The sequence below is a fragment of the Falco punctatus genome (genome assembly GCF_963210335.1).
Source record: "Falco punctatus genome assembly, chromosome: 15".
NCBI lineage: Eukaryota > Metazoa > Chordata > Aves > Falconiformes > Falconidae > Falco > Falco punctatus.
Genome location: NC_137595.1, coordinates 22129091 through 22146936, shown reverse-complemented (window position 1 = coordinate 22146936; position 17846 = coordinate 22129091). Strand labels below are relative to the sequence as shown.

Sequence of the window (17846 nt, the reverse complement as noted above, 5' to 3'; positions counted from 1 at the left end):
TAAGACGTGCATGCGAGGACCAGCTCTGGCTGAGCTGGGCTGTGTGAACATGGGATAACATGTACGGCAACGGCAGCATTGTCACGGCAGCTGGGTTCCAAACATCACCCACCCATCGATATTTTTCGGCAAACACATCACGGTGTGCACCAGTCTGGGCTAGCCGTGTGCTCCTGGCTAGCGTGTAATGGCTCTGGATGCAAACAAGGTTTATTTTTTGTTGTTCCTGTTGAGGGGGGAAGGCAGGAGAGAGGTGTCTGCATGTCTAGGAGGCACTTGTGACTTTTGAGGGTTCTGGGTCTGGGCTGGGCATGCCTGGATGAGACAATAGCCCTGCCCTGTGAGGGAAAAGTAAGGTGCAGGTGGGTGTCAGACCCCTGAAAGCTCTGTGTTCTCTCTGGGTGAAAAGCCCCAGCCAGAGCACAGCCCAGGCACCCAGCCGTTACGGTGTTCTTCTAGAAACACAAGATTAGGTTTTTCACATGCCTAAAAGCGATTTTGTGCAAGGCCACCTGCCTTCCCAAGTTGGATATCCTGGAACGCAGCAGTAGCCAAATGCACAGCAGGTGTCATTGGCCTGTTTAGAACATCAAACCTTGAAATACCCAGGAATTGGGTTGATTTTACTCAAAAGCAGTGCAGAAGACTCCTAAAGCAATCATTTGCTGTTGAAGGCAGAGACCCTTGTACACCTGGTACCCTGGGCTCCAATCTGAGGCTTGACACCAATTTCAGAGCATGATAAGGCTGTACATCACCTTTTAGTCCAAAGGCTTTGTTTGATGAATTAGATTTTCTATAATGTGGTGCTTGGGGAATTCAGAGCAAACCAGCCACCAACCATTCAGTCCTGTGCTGTTGTGTTTGTAGGAGGTGGTGGTGGTGGCTGCGGTTTGCTGTGCTGTAAGGGAAGGCTGTGTGGCAGGTTTGTTCCTAGCAGCCTGTTTATGAGAGCAGGGAGCAGCCCCCCCCAGCCCACGTCGTTGCCTTTCCATTTCCCTCCTTTGGCATGGTGATGTGTTTGGCCTGTTTTGATGGAGAAACCTGAAAGAAGTGATGGTTCCTGTTCAGACTGCTCTAAGAAAAGAAGTACAGGGGAAATCGCACCCATATAGCTGCCTAAAAAGAATAGGTTGCTTGATATCTGTCTGGAGATAGACATAGGGCTTGAAGGGAGGCAGTTAAGTACGTGAGATGACCTTTGACGTCACCAGGGCAGTGTAAAGGCGTTGCTGAGTAAGATGCTGAAATATTCTTGGAAATGTTTGAGCAGAACCAGTTGCTGCATGTGCTCCTGGTCTTTGCATGTGAATTTCGGGCTGTCACTGGCACAGAGCTCTTTGTTTCTGATCCTGAGCTGAATGTGCTGAACATACATTAACACAGAAGCATGGTTTGCGAGGTCTGTAACTATGGCAATGTATCTATAAATGTGACCCTCCGCACCTAATTTCAATATTGGCATCAGTGAGCTGCCTTGTAAGTGGCACTTATTTTTTCTAGTAGTAATTCCATGTCAAAGAGGAAATATAAATAAACTCCCCAAACAAAAGAAGCAAGGAAAAAATAATTCTTTCAAACATTTGAGCAGGAACAATAGGGTAGGATATGCACTCTCTGGGGAGAGCTAATGGCTGAAACCGATAGGAGCACAGTGCCTGCCTTACTCTGCTTTGTAACTAGCACAAACCTTTGCTCAACTGAAGATTATTTATAGCAAATGTTATGGCAGAAGCATGTGTGACCTGTAGGCTCCCTGCTAGGGAAGAGCTTTCCTGTACTGTCTCTGGGATACAATAGACAATTATTTAGACACTATCTTTGTCTCAAGATATAAACAATTAAATGCTGGCTACTGATTTCTGTTCTTATGTTAAGGCTATGGGCAGCCAAACTTTTTTACTTAAGAAGTTTTGGAGAAGGAAAGGATTTTTAAGGAGTTGATTGTAGAGAAGTGTCACAGCTATAAAGTTCCTAAGGTGTCTCTACTAAATTGCCTAATTGGGAATGCAAAGTAGTGTCACAAGCATCACAAAGTTGTTGCCTCCCAGCATCCTCACAAAGGATGGCAGCCAGCAGCGTGATGTTGTTCAGCTGACATTAATGGGGCGTGTATGGGTGTAGACCCCTGAATCTGCCTGTACTGATGCCTTTTAGCTCATCACTGTGGTATTAGAGTACCTGCATCTGCTACTGGATGGTAATTAAATGTTCTTATATATAATTAACTACTTTCAACTGACTGCTGAACAGCTTAACTACATGTAACAGCAGATATTTCTGTATTATAATGGCAGCTGTTGGTGCCAAATACCTGAGAAGATGGGGGAAACAGCTATTGTGCATCAAAACATAACCTTGTTGTGGAAGGTGACTACTTTCTCAGGCTCCCTCATTTTGTTGGGGATCCCTGTGCATCCTGGGTGTCAACAATGAAAGTATCCTTTTGGATCTGTTCAGTACACACCTTAGTTTTATTTTCTGAAGAGCAAAATAATTCAGAATTGCAAAAAAGGGTGTATGAAAATATGAAGGAGCACGCAAGGGGTAGTGCTACCACAAACACAGTGTCAGTTAAATGGGCAAAGGGTGATTCTCATCTGCAATTCATGGGTCTGCTGCGTGAGTCTGCAGGAACATTCAGCAACAGGTACAGTGCCAAAGCCTTCTGGGCTCTGTGCAGGGCCTTGCTCTGAAATTCAGCTTCAGGAGGAACTAATCTGTTGGCATCTTCATCTTTTGATTCCAATTAATGTGGGCTTTTATACCTCTGTGTTTTCTTCTTGAGTTTCTCCTGCTCAGCTTTGTGTGAGGAGCTAGATGATGGCGCTCTCCCATTTTCTGTGCAGGTGCTGCATATATAAAGCTGTTGCTGGCTTGGTGGAAGGTTTTAGGGCTCAGTGTGATGCAGAGCCAAGTGCTGGTACCCCCGTAAGCGGCCTGGCACGTCTCTGCACTGTCACACCATTTCATCAGGTCCACCAAGCCCCGAGTGCGTGTGGTGAGCTGGTCACTGCCCTGGCAGCACCAGCACAAGTCCAGTTTTATCTGACAGATGCAGTTGAGCAACTCTGTCTCTCCCTTGGCCGCAGGCAAGATGAATCTCCTGCTCTAATTTCATTGTGTTTAGCCATTGCACAAACTAAAGCTCCCTGAAATGGGAAGGAAGTAATGTTTAAATTATACATGAGTGAACTGATTTACTCAAACCGAAGTTTTGAGTTCCGTCCGTATGAGTACAGGGATGGAGCTATCTGTCTGTGCATCCGTCCGTCTGCCCAGTGAGTACTGAATTAACAGAAACACAAATGCAGATCCAGTACTGTAAAAGCTTTGGCTTAAACCAGTGAAAACTGTGTGGGACAGATGTGTGGCAGCATGTGTTTGCTGGGTGTTAACTTGTCTGGTAGGTTGCCCTTGGTGCTGGAGTGAGACATTGCTGTAGATTGCCTTCTGCCACTGTTTCGGTAAGGTCTGTCCACTCCCAGCTGAAAACTGCTCTCCTGTCTGCCTCCTGCTCCTAATGAGGGAGTTTAATTTCCTGCATAACGTATTTTGCAGAGCATGTAAAGTGCTGGTTAAATTCTATGGTCGCTTCCTATGGGCACTCGCTCAGCGCTCCTCGGGGAGCCCAGCACCGGAAAGCCATAACTGGCGTTTGCTAATGGCCTGGAGATCCCTTTTGCAGATGTTTCACTCGAGTCTCTTCTCTGTGCTCCTTCCACCTCTATTTAAAAAAAATTAATATGCAAACTGCAGTACTGCCGCGCACGGCCCAAGCACAGCAGCAAACCGTCCTTCTTGTCCCGTAAACAGGAGATGCTGATTTTTTGTAAGGGCTGCAGCAGTTCATGCTGCGGATGGCTGTGAGCTGGGGATCTGCTGCAAGGGTCTGCCAGGTGGGCAGGGGCTCGGGCGTGGGTGCTCCTGCCTGCATCCTCTGGGTGTGTGCTGTGGAAGCGGGAGTGCAGCTTTGCAGTTGGTCCTGCGAAGCAGCACTGAGGCAGGGCGAAACGTCTGTGGAGACGTAAACAGAAATGGGGAGAAGTCATGATTCTCTCCCTATTTATTTGACCTAAACACACTGAAGTAACTGTACCCTCATGAAAGAGATAATTTCCTGATGCTGGAGAGCTTAACATCTGTTTCCTCCCATTTTTTTTCGGTGGTAGAACATGGTAACGGAAGAACTGGCGGGGTTTTCTTTCCTCTTTTTCTTTTGTATAGCAAGAGGCGCTGCATGCTTGGGCTAAATACGCTCTCCGAGAGCAGACAGGTTTCTCTCAAGGGTTATATGATCATTTGTTCTCTATTTTCTCTCCTTCCTGCCTCCCCCCGCCCCTCCTGGAGAGGAGCGGATACACCGAAGCCCAGGCAGGACTTCCTTAGCTCAGCCATGCCTTCTGGCAGGCTGCGCCGCGTGCCCTCTCCCCATCACCCCCCTTCCCCGAAAAACAATGGCCAAAGGCTCCTTCTTGTTTGTTATTTTGGATCCCGCAGAGGAAGAGCTGAGTGGAAGATCGTGTCCCTAGGGGCCCTCGGTGCATTCCAGCTCCAGCTGCCGCCTTGCAAGGCTGCCGGTGCCTTTGCTGCGCCATCCCCAGGCCTTTAGCACAAATCAGCAGCACTGTGTGGTGCTAGGGGTGGCTGATGGGTTTTGAAGCAAATTTAGTGCGGCCGAAAGGTGAGAGAAGGGGATGGAGAGCCTCGGAGGAGTGTCTGGAGTCATTGCTCTGCGGCAAGAACAGACCCCATCCTTTGAACATCCAGCACAGCACAGGTAGTCGTGGTTGCCAAGAGGAGCTGGGCTTTTGTGACGTGGCTTGAGCCCCCTTGTTATGCTACTAGTATGTTCTTAGTAGTTGGGGTGTAGTGAGCCTCAGACCTCCCGTCTCCATGGCTCCAAAACCATAGAGGTCAACGTCGGGTCTCTCCAGGTGCTTTCTGCCAGAGGCTCTGTGGTGGAGAGCACATTTCTCACGTGTGATCCTGTCTGGGCAGCCCTAGGGGCTGCTGCACCACCAATTTCCTCTTTGATCTCTTCAAAGGCTTGTTGCTCTTCAGGGCCCCAGCCAAAATAGTTCTTTCAGGTCACTTGATAAGAGGGGATTTACAAGTTGACTGTAACCTGGAATATGCATTCTCCAGAATCCCACAATGCCCAGGGATCATAGAATTGTATAATGGCTTGGGTTGAAAGGGACCTTAAAGACCATCTAGTTCCAACCCCCTGCCATGGGCAGGGACACCTTCCTCTGGACCAGGTTGCTCCCAGCCCCGTCCAGCCTGGCCTTGGACACTGCCAGGGATGGGGCACCCACAGCTGCTCTGGGCAGCCTGGGCCAGTGTCTCACCACCCTCATGGTGAAGAATTTCTGCCGTGTATCTAATCCAAACTGACCCTCTTTCAGTTTAAAGCCGTTGCCCCTTGTACTGTCACTACAGGCCTTTGTAGAAAGTCCCTCCCCAGCTTTCTTGGCAGCCCCTTTATGTACTGGCAGGCTGCTCTATGGTCTGCCTGGAGCCTTCTCCTCTCCAGTCTGAACCACCCCAACTCTCCCAGCCTGTCTTCCTGGGAGAGGTGCTCCAGCCCTCTGACCATCTTCATGGCCCCCTCTGGACTCGCTCTGACAGGTCCATGTTCTCCTGATGTTGGGGGCCCCAGAGCAGAGGAGGAGAATCACCTCCTCACCCTGCTGGCCACGCTGCTTTTGATGCAGCCCAGATCTGGCTGGCTTTTTGTGCTGCAAGTGCACATTGCTGGGTCACATTGAGCTTCTCATCCACCAACATCCCCAAGCCCATCTCCTCAGTCCATTCTCCGCCCAGCCTGTGTTTGTGCTTGGGATTGCCCCAACCCATGTGCAGGACCTTGCACTTGGCCTTGTTGAACTTCATGAGGTTCACATGGGCCCGCCTCCAGTGAGTCAAGGTCCCTCTGGATGCCATCCCTGCCCTCTGGGGTGTTGACCGCACCACTCAGCTTGGTGTCGTTGGCAAACTTGCTGAGGGTGCGCTCAACCCCACTGTCCATGTTGCTGACAAAGCTGTTAAATAGCACTGGTGCCAGTGCTGACCCCTGAGGAGCACCACTTTTCTCCACTTGAACTTTGAGCCCTTGACCGCAACCCTTTGAGTGTGACCATCCCACCTATTCCTTACCCGCTGAGTGGTCCATCCATCAAATCCATGTCTCTCCAATTTAGAGACAAGGATGTCATGTGGAACAGTGTCAAATACTTTGGACAAGTCCAGGTAGATGATGTCAGTTGCTCTTTATCCACCAACACCGTAACCCTGTTGTAGAGGACCACCAAGTCTGTCAGGCATGATTTGCCCTTAGTGAAGCCACGTGGGCTGTCACCAGTCACCTCCTTATTTTCCATGTGCCTTAGCATAGTTCCGAGGAGGGTCTGCTCCATGATCTCTCCAGGCACGAGGGTGAGGCTGACTAGCCTGTATGGATACCTAGGTTTTGTTTTGTTGATGGTTGGGGACATGGGTGTTACCTTATTGAGCACATCTTTTGTGATGTACACCCCACCACCCAGAGATCAATCACCTTGGAGCATGATGATGTTGGAGAATTATTCCAGTGAGGATGTGGCAGTGTTAGGTTTACACTTGGACTCAGTGATCTTAAAAGTCTTTTCCAACCTAAATGATTCTATGTTTCTGTCATTCTGTGTTCTCATGTGGCATTCCCAATTAGTTGTTTAACCTTATGAACAATAATAAAAACCATTCTCACAGTATGCGCTGGTACGAACAGTCCGATTACACCAGGATATGCAAGGAACTGAAAGGCTGTTACAGCAAGGCTATAAAGACCTGTCTGGAGGAGGGGAAGGGGTAGGTTCTATTCTTACCTGCCTCCACAAAGTGTGTTTTGGCAGAAAAGGGGGTAATTGCTGACTTTCTCTATGAGATGGTTCTCAAGAGTACTGGGACAGCAGCAGGCTGGGACCCAAATACTAGGTTAGGCTCAAGGCCAGTGCTTTTACTGTAGCTCTCTCAGGCAAAGCAAAACAAAGTGACAGACAACAAAACAAACAGCAAAAATTGAGAAGTCGTTAACAATTCTTGGAGTTTATTGTACAGCAAAAAAAGGGATCAAGTACTGGAACGTGTGAAGAAATGTATGTCAGCTTCCAAAGTGAATATGCCAGCACCACGATCCACTGCAACCAACCAAGTAGCTGCACAGGTGGAACAGCTAGCTGTGCCATCTAGCACGCCCCAGTCACATCTGTTATTATCCTGAGCGACTTGAGCTCCATGGTGGGTGCCAGGAGGGCCATGGTTAACCCTGGTAGGCTGCTGAGCAACACGTGGCTGCTTGCTCCTGGCCCTGCAACCCCCAGCCCCCAGCGGGATGGGGGAAGCAGAAAGGAAGAATGAAAGCAAGAAGACTTGGGGGTTGGGATAAAGGTTGTTTAATAAACAGAGGAGAAGTGGAAGAAGAGGGAAAGAAAACAGAACAAGCAATGGGAAGGCAATCCCTCACCACCTCCCACAGGTAAAGTGGTGCCTGGCCAGTTCCTGAGCAAAAGAATGGCTAGCCTCTCTAAACCCCCTTCTTCCTTTTTATTGCTGAGTATGGCATGAAATATCTCTCTGGTTAGTTCGGATCATCTCCCTGGTTGTGCACCTCCAGTCTATTCACTGAGCAGGCAGAGCGAGAAACAGAGGTGGCTTTGACACTGTGCAAGCACTGTTCAGCAATACCTAAACTATTAGTATTACCAGCACTGTTTTGATCACAAATCAAAAACACTGCACCATACAAGCTGCTATGAATAAAATTAACTCCATTCCAGCCAGTCCCAGTACACTGGGAAGGAGGTAGTTCTGCCCACCCCAGCCCTTTCCTCCTGCCGTGTGGCTTGTGTGTTCCTGTGGCTCCTTGGGTGAAACCCAAAGTCAACGTTCCTTCTGTTTTGTTGTTTTCTCCTCTAGCTCTGCTCACACCCATAAATGCTCCCCTTGATGGGAGGCCAGGCAAGCAAAGCTCCAGCTGCAGTGACAGGAGCAGCCGGTGGCAGCGGGGAGCTGTGCTGGGCTGGGATATCCCCCGGCCTCGCTGCCTGCCTGGCTGGAGGCTCGAGCACTCCCTTGTCAAGTCTGCTCTGCTAAAGAAAATTGCCTCCTGGTCAGAGGTCTGATGCCAAAGCGGTGCAAAACAAGCTTGGATTTATAGCTGTGTACTGCGTCTGAGTGTGGGTGAAATTATTCCTCTGCAAAGATGTTTCCCAAAACATCTTCTGTGTTCCCTGAAATTTGCCTCTGAGGGGTTGTGGTTCAGTTGTGTTTTAATGTTCCTGTGGCTGCAAGGGGCCTTCCAAAATACTGAAGCCTGTGAACTCCACTGTAGGTCCCCTTTTGTGACAGAGGTCCCAACTGTCCAGCATTTTTGGTGTTTTTTCTAGGTAGGGGCAGCTTTACAGCACTAAATATTTTAAAAAAACCCAAAGTTTGGCTAGTTGCCTGAAAACTGCAGTGATCTGAGGTAGCTTTCAGGAACTGTGTGGTGCGAGCCTTGCAAACAGCCTGAACTGTGTGGTGTTACAGGAATGGTTTCTTTCCATCATTGTGACCTCTTGAGAAAGATCATCTCAGGCTGGATGAGACCTTCCTTGCTAGCGGGTCTTGCTACCCCGTTGCCTTTGGTAGGCACGTGGACACCCTTATTTTGCTATGGTTGTAGATAAGTCTTGTAAACTTACCAAGGGCCAGTGCAGAAGAACAAGGCTGCCCAAGGAAAGCGTCCATCCCTGAGTGGTGGCTTGTGACAGCCCCAATTGCTGGGGCCTGCTTCAGTGTCCTTAACAGTCTGTGAGAACGGTTGACTTCAGTGGTGTTACCTGGGCCCGTGGTGTTATTTCTGCTCTTGTATCTGTCTGCTCAATGACACTTAAAAGGAGCAAAATTGCTGTTACTCCCACCTGTGTCATTCAAGAAGAGCCTTGTTGCCAAGGAAATGTTACGCAATCATGAATGAGATACAAAGCACCTAGTTCTTTCTTAAAGATTTAGATAATGCAAGAAAAATGGAAAGAATTTGGAGGGGGGATCATGACCATAGATACTGATGTTTGTGTAACACAGCTGGTGCTATATGCTTGGGATTTTGTGCAATCCTAACTTATTTGTCCACCTCCGTGACCTGGGAAGGGAAGGTGAATTTTCCGAATGAAGGGCTGCTGCTTGTGGGACAAGAAGAATAAGGTCTTGTACAGAGGGCAGGGTAGGGACCAGTGTAGCTCCTGTAAGTTGGAGCAGTTTTCAATGTATGATTGATAGCTGTGGTTTTATGAAACCATTTTCCTTGCCCTGTGCGGTGTTGTGTGTTTTGTAGACCAAATGCACCAGCCACAGCCACCTGGCTGAGCCACCCACCTGGGCATGAGGTATTTCAGAGGGCAGTGGAAGAGGTGTAAGGTAATTGCATTACCTCATGTTTTCTGTGGTTAAAAGTCCCGCACACCGGAACAGTAGTTGCAGCTTAGCTGCTAGGTGGTAACTTGCTATGACTTGATATCTGCAACTGCGCCTGCAGCCCAAGGAGAGGAAAAATAAGAAGGTGGTTGACTAACTGTTGTAGTTTTCTGGCTAATGGGTGTTCTCAAAAATATGTTCAGTGTTTTTTCAAAAAATCCTTCTCTGGCACCCCAGAAAGATGAGTGATGGTTCTTCAGATACTCTCACAGCCGTTCTTCTCCATGCTCAGATTTTATTGTCATTATGGGCCTAATGCCCCTGAGCTTGTGTGGTTTGGTTGATAAAGCCATCTTTTCTCTATTTGGCTTATTTGTAGCATTGGTTTCCCACAAGCATGCTGCTGTTGTGTGTTTGCACAGTGGTGGACACTTGATGTCGGCGGCTGTATCAGCTGATGGAGCATAGCAGATTTTGGCACCCAGTCGGGGAAGGCTGAGTGAAGCCGGCTGAAATTTGTTCAAACGCAGAGGGTTTGCCCAGGTGCTGGGAGGCTTTGCTGTGGGTGAGGCAGTGCCAGTCCTCGGGCTGGAGCTGTTTCGGGTGACAGTGCTGGGACCGTGGGCACTAACGAAGCTATGCCATGGTGGGTTGGCTCTGCCAAGGTTAGCCAGTGATTTCAGTGTGTGCGGTCCTGCAGGCTTAATTCGTGTGAATTAGACCATATCAAGGTGCTTTTCTCACACTGAGTATTTGCTAGCAGTCAGTCAAAAGGCCTTTTGAGCAGCATGCCTGTGTCCTGCTATTCCATTTATTGCTCGGGGGAGCTTTGTGAAAGCAGCCATGATGGTTTCAGAGAGCAGGAGAGGTTTGCTGAGGATGCGGTGGGAGGGAAGGTGGAGAGGAGCCACCAAGCACTGCGCCCCTGCCTGCTTACAGTGCTCAGGTCTGGCTTTGTGGTGGCGGCTCTAATTTATGTCCAGTTTAAAGCTGCTTTAAAAAGAAAATTAATGAAATTTTTTTTTTTTTTTTATTTTAAAGCCACCCCTGTGCCCTGAGTTTCTGGGTTGCGCTGCTTCTCTGGGTAGGATCTGTCTCCTGTTACAGGCTCTTTTGCTTAACACATGAGAAACAGCCTCCCTCCTCTCTCTGCTAGCATCCCTCGCAGACAAGCCTGTCCCCTTTGAATCTTCTTTCCTCATGCAGGATCCACCCAGCCAAAACCAATAAAACATAAAACCGGAAAGAGAAAACAAAAAAAACTGGGACCTTTTGTGATTTTTGTCTTTTGCTGCCAGTTGGCCGCACAACTTGAAACTGCTCAACTGCTCTTTTTTTTTCTTCTTTTTTTTCCATTCATTCAAATGTGTTACTCTTTAAGTTGCAGCAGGGATGTCTATGAACAACTTGCAGACCCAGAGCAACAGCCTGGGGACTGAGGAGCTGGTCTCCTCCTTGAGGATGTCCTCCAGATGGAGAAACAGCCCTGCTAAACCCGTGGGTTTTGGGGGACAGAAGCTTTCTGTAGTCTCCATATGGACCCTGGGGCAACACAGCTCCCGTGCCAATTTGTGCTACAGGGTGTGAGCGGTGGCAGGCGGTGCCGAGGCCCTGTGGTCTTTGCCCGGGGAAGGAGGCTCTCTGGAAGTCGTCGTGGCGAGTATGGAAGGCAGTGGGCTGCGTACAGAGGTGGCCGAAGCCGAGCGAGGCGGCGTGGGTGGTGGGTAGCCGTGGTGCAGCAGGGCTGCGTGGGGTGCGCCTGGCGAGGGGTGGGTGCCGGGGGCCGCCTGCCACCAGGCTGCCTGGCGCTGGGCTCGGCCGGCTCCACAGCGGCTGTGCCGTGGCCCAGAGCGGGGCAGCAGTGGCGCCGGCCCCACCTCTCTGGAAATGTGTTTAAGAAAGGGCAAGAACATCAGAGAGGTGTGAGGGGGGATAAAGACCACAGTGAGAAATGGTGCTGTGAAACCTGAGGTCAGTGAAGATGGAGGGGGAGGAGGTGCTGGAGCAGGGGGATATTCTCTGACAGGACTCACGGCCTGTGGAGGCCTCACACAGGAGCAAATTCTGACAGGAATCATGGCCTGTGGAGCTTCCACACAGGAACAGGGAGGTGTTCCCTGACAGGACTCATGGCCTGTGGAGGCCTCACACAGGAGCAGGTTCTCCTGACAGGAATCATGGCCTGTGGAGGCCTCACACAGGAGCAGGTTCTCCTGACAGGAATCATGGCCTGTGGAGGTCTCACACAGGAGCAGGTTCTCCTGACAGGAATCATGGCCTGTGGAGCGACCACACAGGAGCAGGGGGATGTTCCCTGACAGGAATCACAGGCCTGTGAAGGCCTCACACAGAAGCACGGGAAAAGCATGAGGAGAAGGGAGCGGCAGAGAGGAACTGTCATGTCCTGACCATACCTCTCCCAATTCCCCCTCCCTGTGTGCCCCTTGGAGGGAGGTAGAGCCATCAGGAATGAAGGAGGGAAGTTGAGCCATGGAAAAAAAGGGGTGGGTGGGAATAAGGTAGTGTGTTAGTTTTATCCTTGTTTTTCATTATCCAAATCAGTTTTAATCGGCAATAAATCAAATTAGTTTTCCCAAAGTTTTGACTGTGACAGTAATTGGTAAGGGACCTCCATATCTTTTTATCAACCTATAACCTTTTTCACCTCACTTTTTCCTCCTGTCCTGTTTGGGGAGGGGGAGTGATAGTGTGGTGGAGTGGTCACCTGGCAGCTGGCCACAATCACCATGGTTACCATTGTTGCCTATAAGGTACTTAAAGAACTCTGTTCACTTAGGGTGGAATTCATTGAGGGGAACATGTGTGTTTTGTGTAGCATTGAGTGGTGGCCAAGCAGCTTTCATTTAGCAGTCCAGTTTCAGTGAGGGATTCCTGCACTGGTGCCATAGCTATAGTAGGAAAAACTATATCCAACTCACAGAGTTGGATACTCTGTGAGTTTTCTGAAACCGTAGCATTTCAGAATTGCATTGGTTCCAGGAAAAGGCTCATCCTGACTTTTCTTTGAATGCCTGCCTAAAGAGAGACTGAACTCCTTGGGAGTATGTTGCCGGTTCCTGTCAGATGGGGCTGGTGAAGATGACAGTGACATGTGCAGGGATGCTTTACTGTAATTTCCTCTTTTCCTTTCTGTCATGTACTCTGATGTATTTAGAGTCCTAGTGGTCTGCAAAACAAATATTTATGGTATTCTGCGTATACTTTGTGGTAACCATTAATGCAGGAAATTTATTTTGTGGTCACTAAGTCTTCAGTCATTTAAATCAGATTTAAGTTGCTTTAAAATTTATATGGTTTGGGAGAAAAATTTTAGCCTCACTGAAATCAATGGCAAAACTGCCACTGCCACTGGGGTAAGAGTTGCCCTGTGATGCTTTAACAAATGTGTCTCCTAAAAAACCTTCTGCTTCTAATTGCATTCCTTTGTTCTTTTTTCCTTAAGTCTTGTGAAGAAAACAATCTGAAGACAATGCGTCTGTGACCCCTGATACCAGCTTGCAAGCCAGGGCGATGGAAGTTATAGAGGGTCGCCAGCATACTGGTCCCGTGATAGCTCCCAATGGGTATGCAAACAAGATGTTCCAAGCAAACATGGAGGAAGGGAATGGTAATGGGTTGGAGGTCTGTGGTGCTGAGCACTGCACCTCCAGCGATGCAAACCCGAATGAACAGGGGGAAGCACCCAGGTATAAGAAGACGACCAAGGGCAACCGGATCTGGAATTTTGTTAGACGAAGGAAAGGACTGTCTGCGAATAAAGGAAGACCTCAGTCCATGATTCTACTGGGAGTCACCTCTGAGGTCTCAGAGCTAAAAAAACCATCCTTCATGGACAGGGTAAGGCCATTAAAAAAGGGAAGAACCTCCAAGATGCCTAAGAATGTGGATTTGAGAGCATCCGGAGACCAGGTTGCTTGTGACCCTGAGGAGGACCATCACGTGTGTGGGCAAAGAGCTGTCTACAGGGTTAAGAAACTGGGTGACAGTCGGAGGCCCTCCCGCCACTCATATGCGGGGTACATTGATGATTTGGATTCTTCTTTTGAAGACATAGATCTGAATATCAGCATTCCTGAAATTGATGCCAATGAAGGTAAATGTCTCAGGGATATTAGTGTCAGATTACACAGTGAAGATAATGATAGTAACTGCCACAGAACACCAGCTAGAAGGAGCGAGTCTTTGAATTTTGAAAACTTTAAGAACCCTGCAATTACAGAAGGGGACAATCAAAAGAGGTGTACTGTGCTCCCACAGGAGAGCAGAAGAGGAAGAAGCTCTGATGTCTGGAGCTATCTGAAAGGAATTTCATTAACTAGCAAAGATAATTCAAAGCTTCCAGATCAAAGGGCTGAAACCAATTTCCAGAACTTAGAAAATACAACTGATCATTCTGCTTCTTATTTCGACTTTGATACGAGATGTGAGGAGAATCTCAGCCAGCGGAAAAAATCAAACAGTGCAACCAAAGCCACTCACTTTGGGGGTGTTGTGAGATTCTTGACCAGTGTGGCTGAGGCAGCTCGGAGGCTGCGAGGCTCCTCAAGGGCATTTTCACCTGATGAGAAAAGGCCTCAGCGGAGTTTCCGAAGCTGGAGACAGGATGTTACCTCCCACAAAGAGGGCTTGGTTATCGAGAATGAGAGTACAAGGCCCTTCTGCACAGTGGGTGCATGTCTGCAGTCCCCAGATTCAGGCACATGGGATAATCTGAGCTTTGAGAGTTTGGTGGGGAAGGAGCCCATGCAGCATTGGAAAAACACAGAAGTGACACAAGACATTGGTTCCTCTGCCCTGGGCAGCGAGAATGATAGACTTAATGAAACATCACATTCTCCCTTTGGGCCAGAACCCTCCATTTCCCACCTACCAGAGCTTGCAGATGACTCTTTCACTGACCTAAATACTAGAGACACCTCTGAGGATCTGATCAATGACTTTCCACATGCGACTCTGACTAAACAGATTCAGGACTCAGGCAGTACTCCAGAGAAGACACAGGTCGTAGGCGGAGACCTGCCACGTACTCAAGGTCTTCCCGTGAATAATCTGGATACTGCGGACCTGGGCCATTCTTCAGCTGTGGATGGTGACTTTTCTTCAGTGACCGAGGCTCTGATCCACCTTCCACAGACATCGCTTACTAAACTTGATACCGAGGACGTGGCTTATGCTCCAGTGGTTGCTAAAGATGTGGATCCATCTCCAGCAGTGCCTCAGAAGCTTTCAAAGACAGAACTGGATATGCAGGACTTGAGAAATCCTGAGCTGCCTTTGCAAGACTTGTCTAGAGGTGAGCTGGGGATTCAGGACTCGGGCAGTACTCTGGAGAAGACACAGGTTGTGGGCAAGGACCTGCCATGTTCTCAAGATCTTCCTGTGGATAATTTGGATAGTGTGGACTTGGGCCATTCTCCAGCTGCCAATGGCAACTCTTCTGCAGTGACTGAGGCTCTGATCCACCTTCCACAGGCATTGCTGACTAAACTTGATACTGAGGACGTGGCTTATGATCCAGTGGTTGCTAAAGACATGGATCTGGTTCCAGCAGTGGCTCAGGAGCTTTCAAAGACAGAACTGGATATGCAGGACTTGAGAAATCCTGAGCTGCCTTTGCAAGACTTGTCTAGAGGTGAGCTGGGGATTCAGGACTCAGGCAGTACTCTGGAGAAGACACAGGTTGTGGGCAAGGACCTGCCATGTTCTCAAGATCTTCCTGTGGATAATTTGGATAGTGTGGACTTGGGCCATTCTCCAGCTGCCAATGGCAACTCTTCTGCAGTGACTGAGGCTCTGATCCACCTTCCACAGACAACCTTGACTGAAGAGATGCAAGACACTGGCAGTACTCTGGAGAAGACAGAGGTCATGGACAGGAACCTGCCATGTTCTCAAGGTATTCCTGTGAATAATCTGAGTGCTGTCGACCTGGACTGTTCTCCAGTTGCTGATGTTGACTTTTCTGTAGTGACTTTTTTAAAATGTTCAGCAGTTAAAGGACAGGTTTTAGAGCGGACTGATTGCCGCATTAAAAAGCGTGGAACTACTTCATTTGTAGAACAAAACTCTGTAGAGATAATGGACAGAGTGGAACAGTTTAACTGTAATGACAAGTGCCGTCCGTTCCAAGTGCACGTCTCTAGAATCGTCTCCTCTGGACGGCTCAAAAATGGAAAGGTATGAGTAACTTTTGCTATAATGTTTTCAATAAGACGATGCTGTTATACATCTTAGGAAGACTGTTTGCACTTGAAAGCAATTTTATATATCTTTTATTGCGATTTTCAGTTAAGTAGACCACCATGAATGATGGCAATAGTCACAGCTTGTGTATCTGTCCCAGAGGAGTCAGTTAACTGGCATATCCCTGAGCTATTAGTGTAAACCTCCAGAGTTGCTCCTCCTAAGACTCTCTGGCCATTTGTATCAGTGCCTCTAGAAGAGGGCTGTAGCATAAATTTGTGTATTTCTAGGCACTACCTTTAATTTTTTCCCTTTCTGCATTCAGTTCATTTGAAGTAGAAACTCGTAAGAAGAGTGCTTCTGACAAATTCAGAATTTTGAAGTGTGCAGTGGACAAATGGAATTCAGCAATTGCACTATAGCTCTTGTGTTTTCTTACCTAAAAAAATAGTAGGGGTGGTGGTCATTGATTTTTATTAGGGATGCTGGTTACAACACAGTATCTAGAATACCAGTCAGAGTCCTGGCACAAAGCGCAAGAACAGGAGAAAAAAAAAAAAAAGAAAAAAAGAAGGCCTATGTCTTGTAGAGCTCATCAGATCATTTCTCTGGCAGCTCTACATGAGCTCTCTCCCTCCCCCAAACCTGTCAGAAGTTGCGGGGCCTCAACAGCTTGGTGCTGAGCCTGTAGCAGAAAGCCTTGCTAAAGGGCTGCTGCATACATAATATGAGAGAAATGCCTTCTTGATGCGACTACATGCCAAGTGGGGGTCTGGTCAGAGCTGCCTTGCATCTGTCTCTAGACAAAATGACATAGCCTTTTGGGATGTTAGGTACCCAGCCCCAAGTGAAAGGTGGGCAGTGGTGGTGGCTCTGATTATGACATTCCTGTCTGTTACAAGCAAGACTTTCAAAGCCCTTATAATTGTCAGAACATTTAAGTGGACATTGCATTTTGGACTAGGTTCAGGGTATTACAAATCTGTCTTGTCTTGTCCATCTTAATGCTAGGAAACCTCAGAAGTCCCATGGATAAGGAAGTTATACATGTGGGATGAGAAAAGGCCTCCTCATTAACTCTCAGCCCATCACTGTAGCACCTGCATGTGTATCTCTGTGTGGAGCAGAAATCTGTGAGCAGCAGCAGTCTTACCAGCTGTGCCAGGCTCATGTCACTCTGTGCCAGCTGTGGGATCAGTATAGGTTTGTGGACAAACGATGGTAGGACGCAGGGGGAAGCCCAGCTGTTGTCTTTTGGGTCCTTGCTGATCAGCTGAGGCTGAAATGATGACTTTTTTTTTTTTTTTTTTTTTTTTTAAGGTGGCAGGTAGGGAAATTGGTCGATTTGTGAAGAGATGTTCTCCTTTCCTTTTGGGCTTAGAGAGACCAGAGGTGTTACAGAGGTGATGACTTTGTTCACTGTTGGAAAGGGGGTCACTAACTTCTGAGCCAAGAGGGGAAGTGTTTGAAAATTGGCAGCAGATTAGAAACGCTGGGGGAAAAAAATCTGAACAACTGACTTCCAGCTAAAATGAGCAGTACCATTGTTAGTTATTCCTGGATTTGTTTTTCTGCTCAATTTTGTGTAATACAAAAAAATAAAGACAGCTCACTGTAATTCCAGGCACTTACAAAGTAGAGTGAATAGTGGTTAGTCATTTCTTGTGGTCTCTAGAAGAAATGTTTCCAGGAGGAGCTTGAATGAGAGCGCTGTACTTTGATATTCCTTCACAAGGACCAAGCTGAAAGTGTTCTGGGAAGGACCAAGATAACAGAGGCGTGGAAGGATTGAGTGGAGCAGAGCGAAATATTGGCTCTCTTTTCCCAGAGCAGCCACATCTCTACTAGCTGAGGGCAATGGCTGCATGCCCAATCGCAGAGCTCTTAGGGCAAAATGTGAGCGCTTTCCCAGGTCAGCTGTGTGAACAGGAGATGCGGTAAGTCCCTGCTCAGCTGTTGCAGCTTACAAACATTACCAAGAAACTTAAATATGGTGCTTGAGATAACTGGACAGGAAACCTCCCCCAAGTTCCCATCGAGTGTGGCGATAGCAGTATGACCTCCTGACTGCCGTGGCTTCCGGCTTCACAGAAGGCCTGCTGCCTCACTAGGCAGAAAGCAGCAGTGGGATTGAAGGGAAAGCATACAGCATGCCCTGGTTTGTAAACACCCTCTGCATCCCAGAAGCTTGGACTAGAGGTTTA

The 17846-nt window shown here is 48.2% G+C and overlaps 1 protein-coding gene across 2 annotated transcripts in view; it reads left to right on the top strand.

Moving 5' to 3' along the window:
- Window positions 1-17846, top strand: part of ARHGEF9 (Cdc42 guanine nucleotide exchange factor 9) — a 236819-nt gene that overhangs the window by 30702 nt on the left and 188271 nt on the right. For both annotated transcript variants that reach the window (XM_080366128.1, XM_080366132.1), the window contains exon 2: window positions 12902-15636. In XM_080366128.1, coding sequence (XP_080222254.1) covers window positions 12970-15636 — 2667 coding nt within the window. In that variant the 5' untranslated portion in view covers window positions 12902-12969. The remainder of the gene's footprint in view (window positions 1-12901; window positions 15637-17846) is intronic.